General features: G+C 32.5%; 2 protein-coding genes and 1 long non-coding RNA gene across 9 annotated transcripts in view; 1 reads left to right on the top strand and 2 right to left on the bottom strand.

Moving 5' to 3' along the window:
- Window positions 1-781: 781 nt before the first annotated feature.
- On the bottom strand, window positions 782-7,050 carry LOC148607495 (neutral cholesterol ester hydrolase 1-like). 3 transcript variants are annotated; one of them, XM_088545728.1, is made up of 5 exons: window positions 6,274-7,050; window positions 4,262-4,390; window positions 3,797-3,920; window positions 3,211-3,274; window positions 782-2,509 (listed from the first exon to the last, which is right to left on the bottom strand). In XM_088545728.1, exons 1-5 carry the CDS (start codon window positions 6,439-6,441, stop codon window positions 1,723-1,725), a joined length of 1,272 nt encoding a protein of 423 aa, XP_088401854.1. In that variant the 5' UTR covers window positions 6,442-7,050; the 3' UTR covers window positions 782-1,722. The 3 variants fall into 3 exon arrangements, with proteins under 3 accessions (XP_088401854.1, XP_088401856.1, XP_088401857.1); XM_088545730.1 differs by lacking the exon at window positions 6,274-7,050 and adding an exon at window positions 5,254-5,575; XM_088545731.1 differs by lacking the exon at window positions 6,274-7,050 and adding an exon at window positions 5,267-5,403.
- Window positions 7,051-7,168: 118 nt separating this feature from the next.
- LOC148607493 (ABC-type oligopeptide transporter ABCB9-like) overlaps window positions 7,169-20,259 on the top strand; it is a 31,827-nt gene continuing 18,736 nt past the window's right edge. For 2 of the 5 annotated variants that reach the window (XM_088546880.1, XM_088546876.1), the window contains exons 1-4: window positions 15,018-15,115; window positions 15,868-16,545; window positions 17,299-17,413; window positions 19,366-19,496. In XM_088546880.1, coding sequence (XP_088403006.1) covers window positions 15,924-16,545; window positions 17,299-17,413; window positions 19,366-19,496 — 868 coding nt within the window. In that variant the 5' untranslated portion in view covers window positions 15,018-15,115; window positions 15,868-15,923. Of the gene's footprint in view, window positions 7,222-14,643; window positions 14,792-15,017; window positions 15,116-15,867; window positions 16,546-17,298; window positions 17,414-19,365; window positions 19,497-20,259 lie in introns of those variants that run through there. The other 3 variants (XM_088546878.1, XM_088546877.1, XM_088546879.1) reach the window with 3 other exon arrangements.
- Window positions 8,167-14,909, bottom strand: LOC148607494 (uncharacterized). Its single transcript, XR_015915472.1, has 2 exons — window positions 14,770-14,909; window positions 8,167-8,823 (listed from the first exon to the last, which is right to left on the bottom strand). It is a non-coding gene; the product is annotated as an uncharacterized LOC148607494 (long non-coding RNA).

Raw genomic sequence — 20,259 nt, 5'->3', positions numbered from 1 at the left:
CACCATACCCCAACCAAGTCAGAAAATAGCTTGCAAGACAACCGCTAGCACTGCTGGGGTAAGCTTTTCATGTGAAGATCAAAGTTAATTTCGTAGGTGGGCGTTTTTTTGTCGAGTTAGTGAAGCAGACTGTATATACATGTACTCAGGTTAATTACAATCATTGCTATAAAAATCACTTTTGGCTAACCAAAGCTACTTGGGGTATATACAGACCTGCTTTACATATTATACAAAGTGATACCTTGACGGTACTTCACACTGAAGCATGCAAAAATGCAAAAAAAGAACATTACATAAAACTGTCTACGAAACTTTTATCAGGTGGCGGACTCGCTTGTGATGCCCGCGCACATATGATACAATTTCTTTTTATCAATCATAAGGCATATACACCGGAAATTTAGTTATATTCATTAACAAGCCATTTACCAAATGAAAATAGTCGAACTGTTCTTTATTCTGGAAATATTTTATTGAAATCAAAATGTATGGACCCTACAGACTTCATGACGTATATAAACAAGAAACAATCGACCAAACCATGTATCCTCCTAGCCAGACAGACGGTTGGGCAAACGAACGAACAGACAGACAAGGATAAATAAATAAGTCAACCAAAGCCAACTGGTTGCAGTGGTGTATAAAGAACACTAAACACTATTCCCTCTTTTTATCGTACATTGCTTCTTATAGATTTCTTTATCAAAAACCCTGAAACTTTCTAATACAAATAAGCATGTATGTGGATCATAGCAATTCATGTAAGTAAACATTTAGATAAAAAATGTATGGATTGGTTTTATTTTAAATATATTAGACTTCACACACGCACATCAATAGTTATTTTAGAGACATTTCCTCTCATTCTACATTCTTTACACACGCACTTCAAAGTTCAATGTAACAGTTAATGTCAAACTCATTTGATTTCACCGAAGTCACATTTAACACACACACATAATATCATAGCACAAAATGTATCTATACAAATTTTATTATTTTACAACCTGTTCGGATAGATCGTGGACTTTCTTCGTTGCATAGGACCTTCATGAAATATTCAACGTTATCCAGAGGTATCTTCAATATATGTCATAGAAAAAAATCGCGTCCCAGAAATTTGACAACCCCAAAAAATTAATTCGAAATCGATTATAAACATTATTCCTTATTGGTCGGTTTTCTTAAAGCAATCCAGATTATTTTATATGTCATATTAACGTCAAATGGTCCACCGTATCCAAAAACTAAATAGGTCCTCTCCTGTCTATTTATGGAAATAAAGCTAAAACAAGCAAATTATAAAAAGGATGCATTTTTCAAATCCTTACATATGGCGATGCATGAATATAATAGATATTCTTTTATATTTTGTCATGAAAAATTTTAACTATGGTAACGTAATGAAAAAAATAGTCTGTTCTCGTGAAAAATATACGCCTGCTCAGGACTGATTGTACATAATACCCGTTTTCCGAAGAGTTTACAAGCTGTTAGAGAAAACAAATCCTGCCGCTAAGAGTGCAAAACCAATAAATCATACATTTTAATTAATAATGTTTTCAGAAAAAAAATATGAATACGCGCGATCAGATCGGATTGGTATATTCCAACAGAATGTTAAATAAATGTAAAATGTGGACTCAAGTCCTGACTTGGGAGGATGCCTCTTAACAGGCAATTTGCTCGATTTTAATCACAGTAATAAAAAATATACAGTTACAATTTTTGTTTTAAAATTCTTACAATGTCTGCAACTATTTTGACTCCAACATCCATTTTTAAGGGTCCATGTGGAAACATCAAAGCATTATGAAACCCTTCTGGGTAGTGTGCTAATTCCGTTTCAACTTTTAAATGTTTTAATTTCTCATAAAACATTATTCCCTCGTCTCTAATGAAATCATAACCACAAGTCATTATATACGTGAAAGGGTAACCCTTCAGAGTATCATCATCAGCTATCATTGGAGAGATCAATGGTTCTTTCAGTAAGCCTTCCATTGCTTTAAATATTTCTTCGTTACCGAAGTCCTTCTTCATTTCATAATCATCCCACAATTCCGTGTTTCTTACGTATTTCCTTGGCAACCATTTTTTCGGATCAACCATTTCCATATATTTTGATTTCTTAAAAGCTGGTGACGTATGGTTATTTGCATATATTTCGTAAGCATAAGCGGCTGATACGTTTAAATAGTTAGTCAGAAAATACATAGAATCTATGGTATTTATGCTCTTGTTTAGATACAGAGAATTTTCCATCATTCCAACTTGATGCCAATTTAAAACTTGTACAACTGGAACTAACAAAAGCTGCAATGCTAACCGCTTTTGAAGTCTGAGAGAAATTGCTGCCGCCATGTTGCCTCCAGCGCTGTCTCCACCGATGGCAACACGCTGTGGGTCGATACCAAGTGTATCCCCATTGTCTAAAACATATTCTACAACATCAAAACAATCGTTCAAGGGATCTGGAAAAGGATTCTGTGGACTACGTCTGTAACTGAAAAAAGATCATATAATTTTTAAAATAGCAGCATCTTCTCCTAATCTCTATTTGCAGCATGTATGATATACACAGATGTCAATTAGAAATTTTTTGAATATGTGTTTTGCAATATTGAAAGGATTTTCGTCGTCCACTTGGAAAGTTGGAGGAAATTTAAGAATTAATGGACGCAACCTTCTTTTACAACAATACGAATGTAATTGACAGACACAGTAGCTTACACAGGAAATACTGTAGCACACGTTGGTACGTTTTATATAATATGAAAATATATGTTTTGGACAAATATAAAAATATAGTTGTGCATATAAAACACAATCAAAAACATATATATTTATATTTTCAAACATCGCATGAAAACCATACTCATTCCATTAATGAATTTTTCGGTTAAAATATAATTGCCATGTGTTACTTATTTACATATATTTCATGTCTTAAAACATTAGTAGCGGTCCCAATCATATATTTTCCACGTGTTTTAGAAAAAAACGTGGAAACTTATTTTGCAGTTTTTGCCTGAAGAGAAAACTTGTTTAAAAAACCTATCTTACATTTAACGTGCAAGATTTAAGGAACTTCCTGTGCAGCTTTCATCAGGATAAAGAATAACAAGAGTTAACGTTCTTTAGCCGTTCATTTATTGGGCATGGTACGACTTCTATTACTATCGAATCGTAAATACTTGAACTTACTCAACTGAAATAACTACAACTTCACTTTCACGTGCTACCTTCCTCGTGAATGGGTCATACGAGTCTAAAAAAAAACGAAATAGATAATGAACAAGCGACATGTACATCATCTACCCTATGACTTGTCGGAAAACAGTGCACATTTTTATCAGGCAGAGTTAAAAGAAGAGCCCCTTATTTGAATCTAACAAAACTTTTTACAAGAGTTAGCAATTATGAAAGCTGGCCTGAATAGTGTCTGGACTTTAGTCTAGTATCAATAATATGTGTAATTAACAGGCCTAAGTACTGATACTATGTTATCTAATTAAAAAAAATATAACACAGGAATTCGTTCGTCAATGAACTCATGTGATCGAAGCCAATGATGCACGCGTGTCTTATTAAGAAATTCGTTTGTTCGGCGACGAAATCACGCACATGCTTTGGACTATGCATCAATTTACATAATTGTTTCATTTTTAAAAGTTTTGTGTTATGTTCCTAGTAATCACAAAATTAGATTTACTTATGAAAATGATTCAAAGTGTCTTACTCCTAACAATTTTTTAATCTTAGAAATCAATTGGTCTTGACAATTGCTTACCGACTGATAACAGGGACCATCCGCCTCCATGGAAATACACTAACACAGGGCGATTAGTTTTTCCCAGGGTACTTGCCGGTTGATATATCTTGACACGAACGTCTCTTATTCTTGTATCAGTTATCTGCAATTGAGTAAAAATGATCAGAAGTATAATTTTTGGTACTTAATTGGTTTTTTTTTTTTGAGAGCCCTGGTGTTCAGTAATGTTACTTTTAATCGTCATGAATGATTTTATTTCCATACAACAATCAACGAGTATGTGTCCGGCAAGATGTTTTTTTTTTATTTTCAGGTATGCACCCATTGGATTGATTTTTTTCTATTTTCGGGAAATGTTGGATTCAGATTTCATTTCGAACAACACTGCCATTGCTACAGACTGCATTTTAACCATCTTAATTTTAACAAAATATATCATCGACATGACCTACATGTCTTGGACCATACAGAAATATTTCTTACCTGAATCCTAGAATCTACACCAGACCCCCATGGAAATCCTGTTGACATGGTTAGAACAAACCAGTCGCTAATTTTGCGGTCCAGTGGTGAAAAATACTCGGTAATCCCTAAGGAAACCAACAATGAGATCTAAAAAAAACATACAAAAATAAACAAAACAAAGCAAAAAACAAAACAATAAAAAAACAAAACAACTATAAAAAAAGCTCAAAAAGATAATAAAGGGTGTTCTCGTGTGAAATTTATTTTTCACTTTAAGTAGTTATATGTATATTGTAAAAACTCGTATTACAAGTTTTCTCAGCAAGTTTGAGTTGTTTGAGTTCACACATAGAAGCCTAACACAATGTGTCTGTAGGAAAAATTTACGTATTCATTGTTCTGATATTGATGACAAATGCGATATAATTTGTATGGTATTTCGAATAAAGCAGAGGCTAATGTTTTAAGACTTTCTATGAATTATACTTCAAATCCTATGCAATTTATACAAAAATTCTTCTAAAAAAGGTGTATTTTAATCCCATTCAATAACAAAAATCTCGTTTGTTTTATTATGTAGTGAAAATAATTTGATATATATCACATAGTCGTGATTAAAACACATGAATAGAAAGTATAGACTCAGAATCGAAAGATTTAGACTAACTTTGTTTATTCTTCGACAATTCACCCCCTTTTGTGCTGGTTTTAGTGTGTAAATTAACTATAAATTAAACTCTCTAGGGACAAGGTATGTATTCGTGGACATGTTGCGTTTTCAAAAAAGTAGTGTATAGAGGATTACAACACCAAGAAAAATGTTTTAGTCTTGAGATACTGATATAAGAACTAGTGAAACAGATATGCCACCAAATTGTTTATACTCTATAGTTAAACCTTAACATTACTCGTCTAGGCTCGAATTCCTACAGTTTAATACTATTACTTAATGGTTATCAACTGCTCTATATATGATCCCATTACAAGCATCACTATATTTTCCATCTTACCGTATGACCGTACGTTTTCATGGTAGCATCCATAATTTTTAATTTCATTTGTTGTGGAAATTGTTCAGGAATACGACCATCGAGGTAAAAATAAAACCAGACACCAATCACAACTACTAAAATCGCGACCGTTTTGGTCGAGGCCATTGCTGTCAAATTATTAGTGTATAGTATATTCAAAGTCCAATGTCACAACAACTAGGTGATAATACATGTGTATGGTGGCTATTTACTGTTTACAGTTATATAATTACACAAATACACTTTAAATATATAAAGAGACACACGCCTCTTTAAATTCTCTATCTTATCAAAATACGATTTGTTAAACATACACCATTCATCACTTATGTCCATAGTTTAAGTGTTAAGCACTTTTACTAATTTTAAAAGCCTTATAAGTATTGTAAATCGAGTCAATTGAAGATGTACTTAGTTTTGTTAAGGAGGAAGTGAATGGCTGAATTGTGCAGTTTAGAGAAGAGATGATGCATGTATTAAATACCAGGGGCGGATTCAGACACTTTGAAAAGGAGGGGTGCCAACCGGGGCTCGTCAAAAAGGGGGTTGCTTGAACAGTATTTGCAATTTTTTGTCAATTTTACACATGAAAATGACAAATTTTCCAATAGAAGGGGAGAGTACCAATTCCTTGCACCCCTCTGGATCCCCCACAGAATTATATGTACATATATCAAGTAATAAACAGTGGAATATTATAATAGATAAAAACAAATTTTAAACTCTCTTTTGTTTTATATATATGTGCGATTTCTCGACGTATATTATACGAAAACTACTGCGAGTGTATACAGCTATTTGTAGCAATTTGGATAAAAGGTATAACAAATATTATTCATTGTCAGCACCATAAAAATAATGGAAAAGGCACAAAAAGGACAAACAATCAAGTAAACGTAAAGTACGAACAGGCAGATAAAAACTGATGTCCGCACTGACACTATTTTCGCGACAATTGTAAGCAAGCATAATAAATTTTAAGCATCACAAACGTTTTACCAGTTTTCCATTCAGTCTCATTGCCACGTCCATAAATTTTATTTCCATGGTTTCTGGTAGTAGCTCTGGTACATTTGCATCTTGCATTTGGTACAAAGCAACTGACAGCAATACAGCACACACAGACAATACAACTAAGATTTTCGTGAAGAAATTTTTTGTTTGCATATTTCAAGCAGCATTGACCTCAAAGGTCAATATAAAACGTGACCACTTGGATATTGAGATAAGCTAACGCCGTTTCGATAAAGAGGTTATTAAGGTGTTTCCGTATAGACGATGGTTAATTTGAAAGGGATATAATGGGTTGGGGTGGGTAATGAATAAAAGTGGAATCATCATATATCATCAAATCATGGGGACTGCAAAAATTAGAACAGCAGGCGCACTAAAAGTTAATATGCTCCGACATAATTTTAATCTTATTATATGTAGGAGTACTAGTTACAAAGGGGGTCATAAAGGCTGACCCGGCGTAGGTATCCCCTTTAAATTGGAAATTAAAGATTTTTGGCAAAAAATCCTGTTTATACACGTTTTACATACTCACAATATTTAGCCTTGCTTCGCGTGTCCTTATAATTCAATTATAATTTATAAATACATCCTAAATCTAGCTGAAATCCAGAATTCACCCCTGAATATTGGAGCTCAGCAAAAATTCTGATTTCCCCTACAAATGAATGTTCATGCGATATATATATAATGGGTATTCTTCGTTCGAAACCTCATTCAGATATGTAAATATACCACCCCGTTTCAATCCACACTCTCATAAAATAATAAAATATATTTTGTAACACAAATGTAGCGGTAAACAATGTTCCTTTTGATCAATAAAAATACATTTGTTTTTATACGCGTGAACATATGGCGCATGATAAATCTATACCATAACAGGAACATTATACGATTTTCCTTTTTGGACCATGGGACAATCATATTGAGGTTTGGTAAAATTTTCCGTATCTTTACTCAATCTGTCATCTCCTTTTAAAAAAAATGAATACGTAGTTAACTTCAAAAGTGTAGAAACGCTTTCACTCCGGGAAACTGACCACATTCTCCGTGATGATACCAGAATCTGTGGTAGCTTTTTAAGTTATGTTTCAATTATCGCCACGATCTAAATTAGAATGTACATTGTGTCTGATCTGGGGGCCGGGGTTAGATCATTTCCTTAAATTAGAGAATTTTTCAAATTTCGCGAAATTTTGGACAAAAATGAGAAAATAATAACCTGGACCCCACTTTTCAAAATATCAGGATCTCCTCCTGGTACATGTAAAACTTCTGTTGCCTCTACGTCTCTAATGTTTGTGAAAGGTTTCAATATATTTATCTCTAGATGTATGTGTGTGTGTATTCGAGATTGCTTCAATTGTAGTTTCCTTTGATTTTATCAAATCTTCCATACGACTAGAAATTTACTGCATTAAAAGATATTTGGCGAGTTACAGACAAAACACCGTTTGAAAATAACTCACATACGTGTAGGTGTACGTACAATTATTCATAATAAGAGATAAAAGTTGCATAACACAAAACCCTGTAGTAACATAATCAGAGAGTTTCGCCTTCACATTTTTTTATGTTTCTTTTTTAGGGGGGAAGGGGGAGAAAAAGAAGAGACATGCAAATGTGTCACAAAAATGAAGAATATATATACGGTGACTTCGGGAGCAAATCATATTAAGTAAAGGAAGATAAATACTGCATGTCTATTTCTTTTAAAGCTGTGATTTAAGGACCTTGTGAGATTAGAAAAACAACAGAAATAATAGAAATAAGAAAACATAACAACGCTCCCCCCCCAAAAAAAAAAAACAACAACAACAACAACAACAAAAGCAACGACGATCGAATTGCATAAATAATAAATTAAAGTTTGACTACAAATTTCCCAAACATTTAATAAGAACATGTACACGTATATCATATTGGATTTCATTCCTTATAAAAGACAATAGAATGGGTTAACATATAACATAGTCATGATTGCAGTCTAATCAAAATTAGACCTGCCAATTGTTCCATTATTTCAGTCACTGACTGGATAGAACAATAGATAGGTCAATTTTCATCTACATGTATTAGATTGTACACATTGTAACGTTATGACTACACTGATACATTCAATTCTATATTGCACTTGGTAAAATAGTGAGTAAATCAAGATTTTTATCATTGTTATACATAAAAAGTAAGTTTTTGTTTGAGTAAGAATATCTCGGCATTTTAAGATCTTCAAATTCCTCGCTTTCTGGTAAGAAATCACTGCTGAGCATATCGACAGCGCATATGGTGAACACATTACAGGAAAAATAATTTGTCAATATCAGCCTTTATCAATCCACATGTCCTGCGTCTTTAATCGTCACCCGTTTTGAGAAGTAAACTGCCGCTATGATACTACCGATCGTTAGGCATATGAAGAAGATATAAAAAGTTTCTTCATCAAATACGTCTGTAAAGGCGGGAATTTTTGCAGCCAATTTGTTAACTATCTTTTTTGATGCACTGTCTTTTGGTAACATGGTTATCTTTATTCTGAAAAAGAAATAAAATCAATATTCGTATTATAGTTGATAAAGATTATTTTACTTTTTTTCTAAGTATTACTGTTTTACTATTATAATAAGTAGAATTAACTTAAGGGGCAACATGGCCGAATCGATTTTTATCAATTTAGATCGAAGATCAAAACTGATATAGCAGTCGCCATTTGTAAAGCCTGTTAGTATCAGAAATTGTTTCTTATATCGCCTCAGGAAAATAGTCTAATCGACATAACCCTTATAGGTACAAATATAAACACTTAAGTCATACTAAACTATCAAGTATGATTCCATTTTATTTACGCCAATAAACAAAACAACTTTTACTCCGAACTGAATATGCTGATTAATTTGGTTTGAATTTACAACGATCCAAATAAAAATAGTTGACCTCCAACCTCTTATCAGTACCTGTCGTTCATTTTTATGCATTTGTCGTTTAGATTCAATATTCAAATTGTCTACAGACGTTAAACGCATAATAAGCCATATGATGTTTAGCTGGAAGGACCCCTATAAGATTCTAAAGGTTACAGACCACCAATTCAACCAATGAGCATTTGGAACGTACGCAAAAATAGTCCTACGCAGAAATTACCCCTGTTCCTCTTAGTGCTGTGAAAAAAGTTCTCATCTTATTTTAAAAATTTAAAGAGTTTCTGAAAGGAAAAACATTTCTGTACATTTTATAGGTGCATTTTGCTTCTTGTGATGTGAAGCCTAATCTCCATAATGATTTTTAAATATACCCCTATCTTGTGAAAACACTGGGATTTCCCATGCTATTTATAGACCCTTCACTTCCGGTGACCAGTACTGCACTGCAAGTCTGCTAACCCCACATGCCATTCTGAGGATTGTGAGCTGACATATGTAGAATCATGCTGATATATAGTCATCTGCAGGTTAAAGTTAAGGTAAAGTCCAGAGAAGCCATTGAATATTGTGAAATTAGCATAGAAGCCTATGGGAAGTGGAATTAGTGGTTTTTAGCCTTAAGTTGAAGCCATGGCAAAATGAAAAGTTTCTTGAAATAGCTTTAAACTACTTGAAGATCTTGTTAACTTTGCCATGAGAGGAATACACTACAAAAATCCTTCAAAATATGCATTTTTTTAAGTTATAGGTCCAAATTATGGAAAATTGGTCTTTTTGGCTGATTTTTATGTCCTATCTTGTAAAAAGTGTAGAAAATTTAGTAAAAATATCAAATATTAAACTTTGAGGGCTATATTTACCTAAATATGGTAGTAATAAGCACTTGAAATCAAGTTTTGTGTAGATTTGAGCAAAAATTAGGTTAGAAATGAGGAAAAACTCACTTTCATTACTGCGGTTAAGGCCATATAAGCATTCCCCTATGGCAACATGGAAAATCCATTATTGAGCACTTTTTTTGCTTTAGGTGCCCTTTACTGGTCATGTTTTAATGTGAAAACACTGTATTTACAAATTTAATGCCAAATATATCACCTTTTGTGAAAATTTAAAGATTTAGGATTTTTGACATGTGATCAAGAAAAAGGGGGAGGCATGTCAGAAATAAATTTTTAAAAATAGACCAATTTCTCAGAAAATGATTACTTTTAAAACTATTTCTTCATTAATATTGTTAAAAAACAAGTTGTGATTGATATTTTTTATTTGAAAAGTCAGAAAAAGTTCTTTGCAAATATTTAATGCATTTCAGTATGGTAGAATATTTTCACTTTTTTGCTCGCACAACTTGGTTACCCTATATTTAAAAATCAAATATTTAAAAAAGTGCTTGTCACATTTCGCTGAAACTTTGCAAATGCATTCAGTATGTGTGTAGGAAGATACCTGTATAGTTATTTATTTTTTCTAAGACAAAAAGTGACTCTTTAGATTACAGACCACCAATTCAACCAATGAGCATTTGGAACGTACGCAAAAATAGTCCTACGCAGAAATTACCCCTGTTCCTCTTAGTGCTGTGAAAAAAGTTCTCATCTTATTTTAAAAATTTAAAGAGTTTCTGAAAGGAAAAACATTTCTGTACATTTTATAGGTGCATTTTGCTTCTTGTGATGTGAAGCCTAATCTCCATAATGATTTTTAAATATACCCCTATCTTGTGAAAACACTGGGATTTCCCATGCTATTTATAGACCCTTCACTTCCGGTGACCAGTACTGCACTGCAAGTCTGCTAACCCCACATGCCATTCTGAGGATTGTGAGCTGACATATGTAGAATCATGCTGATATATAGTCATCTGCAGGTTAAAGTTAAGGTAAAGTCCAGAGAAGCCATTGAATATTGTGAAATTAGCATAGAAGCCTATGGGAAGTGGAATTAGTGGTTTTTAGCCTAAATAGTAATCAATCCTAGAAAGAATATAGCCAGAGGAATGCTGAATCGAAAGAGCTGTCTTCGTATTTCATGCGCGGTAGATCCATATATTTACAAAAAGGGCAGTGAAAAGAGTCCCAGGCTTTTATTTGTTCATTGTTTGGCCAAAGTCTATACACAAACTTATAAACAAAAGGCTGATCCAACCCCTTAAACCGTCACTGTTTATTGCATTCATTCATAAAATGGAGCCTTTCTTTTGATTTCCACTAGAATCTTGGTTCCAATGATTACTCTGGATTAGACCATTATGGCAAAAGGGTACGTTCTATTATTTATGGCCACAAAAGACATTCTTATCATTTAATCCACCATTTCGTTTGAAATGCCTGTACTAAGTCAGGACCATTGCAGTACCAGCTGCTCCGGTTATATACTATCTATTTTGCCAGAAGTATTTTGGACTCGACTTAATTATGAATCGGATAAGTGTTCGGTAATTTTGTTGTTATCCTTATTCCCATTTCCCCCTGAAAAAAAAACACACACACACACACAAAACAAAAACGCCGAGTCTACGAACTATAAAACTGACAGGTAGGCTGGATACAAAGTGTGTACTGATCTTAATCTTAAGAGATTTTAAGTACGCTGGATTATCGCCTGCTGACACTGAAAGGCGACAACAAATAAAAATAGAACTTTGCTTAGACGGTGGCATAGTAATTATCCTCAGGATTTGTGTAACTCTGTGGTCTGGTGTTAAATGTATTTGTAATAATCATGTTATTTAGCTAGTTGGCCATGATTGGAGAAACTTTGTTATTTTAAAAGACGATATATCAAGGATTACACGGGATAATAAATCTGTAGGTGTGCAGGGGGCGTGTAATCTACTTTATCCGACTGTATTGCTGGACTTCGGCAATTTTGTTAATATACGTGTCTCTGGAAAAAAAAGCGCAAAGGAACTAAGCGCCTATAAAGGATACATGAGTGTCCAAGTGACAATATATGGTAGGGATTGGTTTCAACGATTGTGGCTCAGGTTTCGCTAATTTGACAGACAGTGCCACCAAGATTTCTCTAAAATGAATTTCGACTTGCCAAATGCCAGCCAGTAGCTCGTAGTTCAGTTATGCAGGCAGTCGCAGAGTTTTGTGTTCATTCTTCTCGGTCTTCCGTGTAAACCGACAACAAACCTGATTAATACGCAAACTGGCGCACTGTTACGATGCAATGTGAATTTTTGTGATGCATTCTTAAGATAAATTAAATGTCATTCGTAATTAGAATGGTGAATCATAATCAAAGAGACTAATGTTAACAATTTACACCAACACGCAGAAGTTAAGATACGTATGATTTCGATCACGGATCTTTTCTTCTATCTAATCTCAATTTTATTTATTTTGATAATGTTTAGGCTTTAGGCAACCGATGTAAATTGATTCAGTACATGAGTACTTTGACTTAAAAGGGGACCATCAAATAAGATCAATTCAGATATTACAAAAAAAAACAATTCATACGAACAGTTGAATTCTGTCTACAATTAAGGTAAGCTGCATAACTGTATATGCTATCAACAGAACATGTTTGTTTAACAGGCAGATAGCAGGTAAATTGTACTTGTAGACAGGGTTCATTGACCGCTTTTTTGCCTGGGCAACAACCGGGCAAAACTCTTACTATCAAACAGCGTTTTTTATCCATATGGTTTTCTGGTACGTGCGCAGACCGACTATATAACAGATCAGAAACCCAAAACCCCTGATGGACAGAAAACTCTTCTGTGTTTGGAGTAACTTTAATCATAGAGGGAGAAGAATAACAGCTGCAATATGAAATTTGCTGCCACATCAAGAAGCTCTATTGGACCCTGTCTATACGTACACGTAAGAAAGATCTGTCAGTATTAACTTAAAATGCAAAAATCATTTATTTCGTGATGATGATTTCTTGCAAATATGTGCATGGTTTATACCCTATTCTTTTAGGTCTACTTAATGCATACACCAAGCATCACAAGCAAGCTAAAGATCCCTGTTTATTTTGTCCCATAAAGCTATACATGTAATCGGATGTTTCACATAATCCAGATAGAGAATGTCCTTAAGTTATATTCATATGGACAAGGACACTTCTTTTAAAAATAGAAACATAAAAAGTACCTATCTATGAAAAATCCTTGACTGTTAGTTTTCTAAAATGTGTTAAAGATGCTTGATTTATTCACTGGAAAATATACTAGTACCTATATGGTACATGTACATGTAGATATACCATTCCAAATTTTCAACGAGTGAGAGGCTTTGTAAAAAAAAATCTCTGATAATATGGTTGAGGATGAGCCACATTTATTTTTGGTTTGTCCTAAATCTAATAACCTTTTAAAAGATAATATAAATATCTGTTTTAACAAGAATATCAATAATGCTAATGATATATATTTCACACATGAAGATAATGATATTTGTAGAAAATTAGTCAGATTTATAAATTTAAGCCTCTTGCTAAGAATGCTAAGAACAAAAACCTTGTATGTGTTCGCTATACCCATCTACATGTATATATTCAGTTTATACACATTTGTTACATATTTGTTACTTCAACAGTCAAATGTGTTGCTACGTACATTGTACAAAAAACCACTGATTACTATATATAGTTCATGCATAGAACTTTATGATTATATTGATAAGCCTAACAAATTTTAACATGTAATTCTTATACCAATATTCATTGAAATCATTCATTACTTCTTAAATGGATTGACAAGTAAGCCATGCATAGTCAAAATTGGATGGGGCATCTTTATCACTAAATGAATATTTCCCTCTTCAGTTTAAAATTTAGATTTTCACAGTTAGTAATGAAATGTGTGGATTTAAGGTTCTGCTAAAGTCCATATATAGGACATTCCTTAATGAAATGTTTTCATTTATAGTTTTAATAATTCATTAAATTAAACACTGAAACATTGCTAAAAGCATCTTTATATGTACATAACATACAAAAACAAGACAAACTTAGGAACAAATGTTTTATTACTTCTAAATAACATAAACAACAAAAATGTAAACAACACAAAACATATGAATTTCAAACTTCAAATCTTGTTTTTGACAGCTGTAGATTTATTCTAAAATATGTTGTTTACATTTTTGTTGTTAATGTTATATAGAAGTTATAAAACATGTGTTGCTAAGTTTGACTTGTGCTTGTGTGTCATATACATATAAAGATGCATTTAGCAATGTTTCAGTGCTTAATTTAATGTATTATTAAAATTATGAACGAAAACATTTCATTAAGGAATGTTCTAGGTATTAACTTTTGCAGAACCTTAAGTAATGATAAATATACGGTTGTACTATTAATATTTAAGATATTATTTAAATTTTTAGTAAATAATAAGTATATTTTTTCGGATTCAAGACGACAAATAAGCGGAAAGTTATCAATTCTGTCCCGACAATTTTCAAACTGTGTTAATTTATCTATCTCCAATAAACATCCGGATATCAGATTTCACCCCTGATTTCACCAAAAATCGATATGTAAAGTTAAAAAAAAAAAACAATTTTCACAAAAGGAAAAGTAAAAGAATTAATGATACCTGTTTAACAATGGAGTTACAAGTAAATCTATATTTCTTCCACAATATGCTTTTTTTTAATACGATCCACTGGCACCGAACACTGCCCCTCTGAGTGACTAACAACCAACCAAGTGCTTGCGTAAGCAGGTTTAATGTTTTGGCTATTATGCTTCCAAAGTTGATTGGATAAAAATGATTATTCACTACATTTGGTTAACATCATGACACAAATATAAACTTCTACTCAGTAATCAATATGTTAATAAGTATGACTATTCTATTACACAAAACCAAGTCAGGAGTGACTATGATTTATCACCGTGTAAGTTGTGCAATTGGTGATTTTTTTGCTCAATCTCTTCAGGTTTGTTACTTTTTTCAATAACTATTCTACATATAGATTACTGCTCACACATGATTTTCGTGGTCAGTTTATTTAATCTAATTTTAGAAGAAATAGTGGTACATTTTTAAGGAAAATATTAGAGAATATACTGTTACTTCAGTTGGAGTAACTTTTGCCAAGAAAAAAAAAACACATTGAAAAATTCATTCAGGTACATATATATGCACAACAGGGGCAATTCTGGGCTTTCATGTTATGGGTGGCTAGAAAATGGAATTCAAGGTCAGGTGAAGCAATGCAAGGAATTTTAGGAGTTTATAATTTGTGAAAAATCTAAGTTTCATGCAAACGATTTTTTTTTCATAATCAAATTTTAGGGGAGATAGGTTGGGACCACTCTTCTACAAATCTGCACCTGCACAATGCACCTAGATGTACATTTTAATCTTGGTAATTCACTACAGATGTCATTGAACTACACGTAGCACTTAAAAGCATTTATTATTTTTTTTTGTAATCTTCCCATTCCTAAAATTATTGGAACAGTTTATATATATATGTACATGTTCCACTATCATATATTGAATAAACAAAAGTTCAAAATTTTAAGCCTGATGCTTACATTAATTCATGTAGTGTTTTAAGTTATAATAAATAATACTGCTTAAATCAACATAAACAATTAATTAACAAATAATTTCAACATGATATATATATATTATTCTTATTTGCATATTTTATATTAAAACATAATTTTTTGTTTGTTTCAGGGTTTTCTGTATCTTATGACCTGAAAATCAAATAAATATTTTTGAAACAGGAGACAATGGTGAACAGGAAAACAAAAGTTTTTGTAGGACTTAGTTATAGCCTCATAGATGTTTCTACAACATTTATTTTACTCTGCCACGGAAACAAGTTCCAGTACTTTGCCAAAGAATTTTACCATTTTACCTACAAAAATTCAAATTTTGATTTGTTTTGTGCATCACTGTTGCGATGCTGTTGTGCTATAGGTCTTTCTGTAGCAGTATTACGAAATCCTGTGGATTCTATATACAGAATATCAAAGATTAAGTCTGTGATCATAGCTTTATGTGTGATATCTTGTATGTATGTGATAGTCAAACTACTAGTCAAGTCTGAGGTCCATGATTCTTTACATGACAAATGGTTCTGGTTTATTTTTGCATGGACAATTATAGGATCAACTATATTAGCTCTATATACCATAGTTCTCAGTAGGATAAAAATTGGGCATGCCCATTCTTGCCACTCAGTAAACATAGCTGATGCTGATGTTGAAGAAAGAGAGCCTTTATTGGAGAAGAGTGAAGACAAGGGAGAGAAATCCAGTAAAGTATCCTTGATGAAGTTGTTGTCTCATTCAAAACCAGATATACCATATTTGATGATGGGGTTTATATTTCTTTCCTTGTCATCTTCAGGTAAGTAGATAATGATATTAGCTAGCTACAAATGTTCTGAGTTGTGTTTCTCAAAACTATCTTTTTATATTTAATATACAGTGCTATGGAACATGGACTTGTTCATGGCCCCACTCTCCAAAGGGAGACAGGCAATTAAGTCATGTACATGTACAAATGTAAGTCAAGTAATGAAACGTACACATACATGCAAAACACTACATGACTTTGGTCCTTTGTTTACAAAAAAAGAAAGCATTAAAATATTGACACAGTAGCATTATTTGCACACTAACCAAGACGCCATTCTAAAGTGGATAGGAGTCGGTATGCATGCTGTGTTAAAACCTGTTTTAAAAAAAAAAAACTGTTGAAGTTATTCTTGAATACAACAATCCATGCCTAGGATAATAAGTGACAAGTTTTCTGCCATACCTACTGTTCTGGCCACTATTCCCCTGATATGGCCTTCCTATTGTAGGTATACAACTGTATATATTTTAAAGGATCCATAAGTATATACATGACATGTATTATTTCAATTTTTTTTAATAATCTGTTCAAAAACTAGAAACATTTCATAAATACAAGACGTATTTATGATACATTTCTAGTTTTTGAACAGATTATAAAAAAAAGTGATTAAGAATCACTCTATTCTTTGCTGTGCTAACTATTAACTAATGCATATCATTTCAATCTTAAATTTTTGTACTCGGTATTTTCCTTTGTCTTTACTTACAAATACATATGTACATGTATTTATTATTTAAGGACAGATTTTTATACCCTTTTTTACTGGAGAAGTTGTTGACAGTATTGTGATAGAAAAATCTCAGAAGAAATTTACAGACTCCATTTTGTTAATGACTGTTATATCTATCATCAGGTAAAGGAAGTAAACACTTCAATGATTTTAAAATTTATAATTATTCACAAAACTAATTACTGTTATTACATTTCATATTTTATAGTTTCAATTTAAACAATGTACATCTGACACACCTGTATTTGGTGATATTGTATGCTTACCATATTGATTACAAGTGATATTGCATAGCTGATGTCAGCCATAAAATTACATTCATGTTAAAAGTGTTTTATGTAGCAAAATTATTAGAGTGAATATCCATTGATTAAATATTTCTAATAGATATTTGCCTAAATTTGCTCACTTTAGAATTTTTTTTAAAAATTGTGATGAAGAGAAACTCAATCAGTGAAAAATTCTTAAAATGTGTACAGAGAAATGTAATAAAACAATTATGTCAGCTTAATGCATGCAATATTATGTTTTATGGAACTATAAAAGAGAGGTAGGCCTCGGCCATGTTCCATAAAACATGATATCCCATGCTCTGAGCTGCTTTATTTGTATATCATTGTATTTCTTTCATGGTATGGTTATTTCAAGAAATTTCATGACAATTAATTTTTTCAAAAATAACTACAGGTCTGCAAGTATGCATATCTGGCATGTAACACATGACAATTTAAAATAATGTGAACTGAAATACAAGTACTTGCGAAAATGTTTAATAACCATTAATCACGAAAATATGGCAGTTACAGTGTTGTGTTTATTCCTAAATCAATGCTTTTATTATTAATTTAATTCGTTAGACTTAAATTGATGGTAGAGTCAGGACCAGAACACCAACTAAGGAGGTAAACCTAGGGTAAGGGACATAACTCTTGAAATCAGTGATACATTTGTATCATATTCAATTTCACCAAAGCCTATCAAGCTTTCATTTGAAACAGAATGAAATCAGTCCATGTTACTTTGATGCTTATATGAGATTGATGTAAAATGCTGAATACAAACATCTGAATGATTTGAAAGAGTTGTGTCCCCAACCCTAGGTTTACCGCCATAATGAGAAAGTTGTCCAATGTTAAGTCAAGATTTAAGAGTTCAATATTACAATAAATGATCAGAAACAAAAATGCTAAATCTGAAAATGTAACAATGAATCCACTTAAGGATGTTCGCTGGTCATGTTATGGTTTTATCCATTTCATAGCAGTATCATTTTTTACCCAGTGTTCCCCACATTTTTTTCATCATTTCATTTAACACACCTTAAAATTTTGGGAAGTTTTTATGAAACCATGTTATTTCTTCAGTATTTTTTATAGATAAAAACTACTAAGACAAAACCAATGGAAAATCTAGAGAAATTGCTTTTCCAGAAAAATTTCAATGCCTACATGTCAAAAATCAACTCACGGACTCATCTGTATTTCTTCTAATATTTTTCTGCATGAAAGATTTCTCAATCATTTAGATTCCTTGTCTAATTCTTAATAGACCAGCGAACATCCTTAATACAAGAAGGTTATTTAAGTATCCGGTATATGTACACTTCATGGTTCCAATGAACAAGAAGGGACATTATTTTCATTTAAAAAAAATTCAGTTCAATGTGTCTTAAAAACTTATTCAGCTGTTAGTAAGAGCCCTCAATTTCAATGGTTTCCAGTGAGTATTATGATAATGAAGGCTAGTAGAGGGGGGTATCAACCCCCCTTCAAGTCCAAAGTACACTTAATGTTTTGGGTGAAGTCCTGAGTACAATTTTACTTTTTGGTAAAGTCTAAATTCCATGAAATAGGAAAAAATACAAAGTACAGCTGTTTTGAAATGTTAAGTCCATAGGCTTGTGTGCCTAAGTCTAAAATACACTCTAAAAATGACCAAAATCCTAAGTCCAAAAAAGGGGAGTGATACCCTTAGTAGAAAGTTATATAATATTTATATATATTTTTTTAGTTTTAATGGTATGGATCATGGATGTTGTACTGTATTGTATGTTACCTTATGGCAATATGTGTTAGTTCTATTACAGCTGGGTGTCGTGGATGGTGTTTCTCTGTGGCGATGGCTAGACTGGGTATAAGGATTAGAAATTTTCTTTTTGGAGCTGTTATAGACCAAGAAATAGGCTTCTTTGATACTGTAAAGACAGGTATGAATATTGAGTATGCTGGGTCTATTTTAATTGAGTCAAGGGTCCAAACTTACATTCAATTGCTAGTGGAAGGTATAATACTTTTCCTAGTTTGACATCAGTGGTCTTCTTGAGGAAAACTGTAAGTGTTGCCGTATATAATGTATCAATTTCAGGTCCAGGCTCCAGTGCCACAAAACTTGAAAAATTACTTGAGTCTTAGAAAATTCTTAACTGTTTGTGACATCATCAATTTCAAATACCTTGTTTGGAATTCCATGGAAGTTAAGAATATTCTTGGACTTCAGAATTTATTAACTTTTGTAGTGCCAGGGCACAGGTCCTAGGTAAATGAAATCTTGAACAGTTCTACAAATGGAACCACCAGTTAATTTGATTCCCTGTGAGTAATGCATGACGTTACAACATAAGCATGATAAGAGGTTGGAATTTGGTTCCTCCATATTGCAACTGTTATGATACCAATTCAGAAAATAGCTTGGAAGACAACCATTGCCATTACTGTAGTAAATCCAGCCTTGTTTTCACTTGTGATGTAAAAGTACAGTGATAATTGTCCACTTAAGAATCATGCAGTAAATTGTAATTTATTTTATAACTTCAGTTTTACTGAGCCTCATTGAATTTGTTACTTTCATACTTATATTTTTATACTTATTTTATATTCTGTCATAAGAAGTAGCAAAGTATTATGTGATACTCTCAGAAAAGTTGTGTGTCCTTCTCTGTCTACTTCCTCTGGCCTTTTCCAGATGATAAT

Source organism: Perna viridis, chromosome 9 (genome assembly GCF_037379345.1).
Source record: "Perna viridis isolate PV_CMFRI_1.1 ecotype Kerala chromosome 9, ASM3737934v1, whole genome shotgun sequence".
Classification (NCBI taxonomy): domain Eukaryota; kingdom Metazoa; phylum Mollusca; class Bivalvia; order Mytilida; family Mytilidae; genus Perna; species Perna viridis.
The sequence above is the reverse complement of the archived record's forward strand: the minus strand, read 5'-3'. Positions and strand labels throughout refer to the sequence as shown.

Bases quoted from the DNA above. Each gene is read 5' to 3' on its own strand.
- LOC148607495 (XM_088545728.1), bottom strand. From the start codon at position 6,441: ATGCAAACAAAAAATTTCTTCACGAAAATCTTAGTTGTATTGTCTGTG. The intron at 3,275-3,796 runs GTAAGCAATTGT...GTTTTTTTTTAG, and splicing joins ATGGTCCCTGTTATCAGTCG to ACTCGTATGACCCATTCACG. The intron at 2,510-3,210 runs GTAAGTTCAAGT...ATCTTTTTTCAG, and splicing joins GTTGTAGTTATTTCAGTTGA to TTACAGACGTAGTCCACAGA.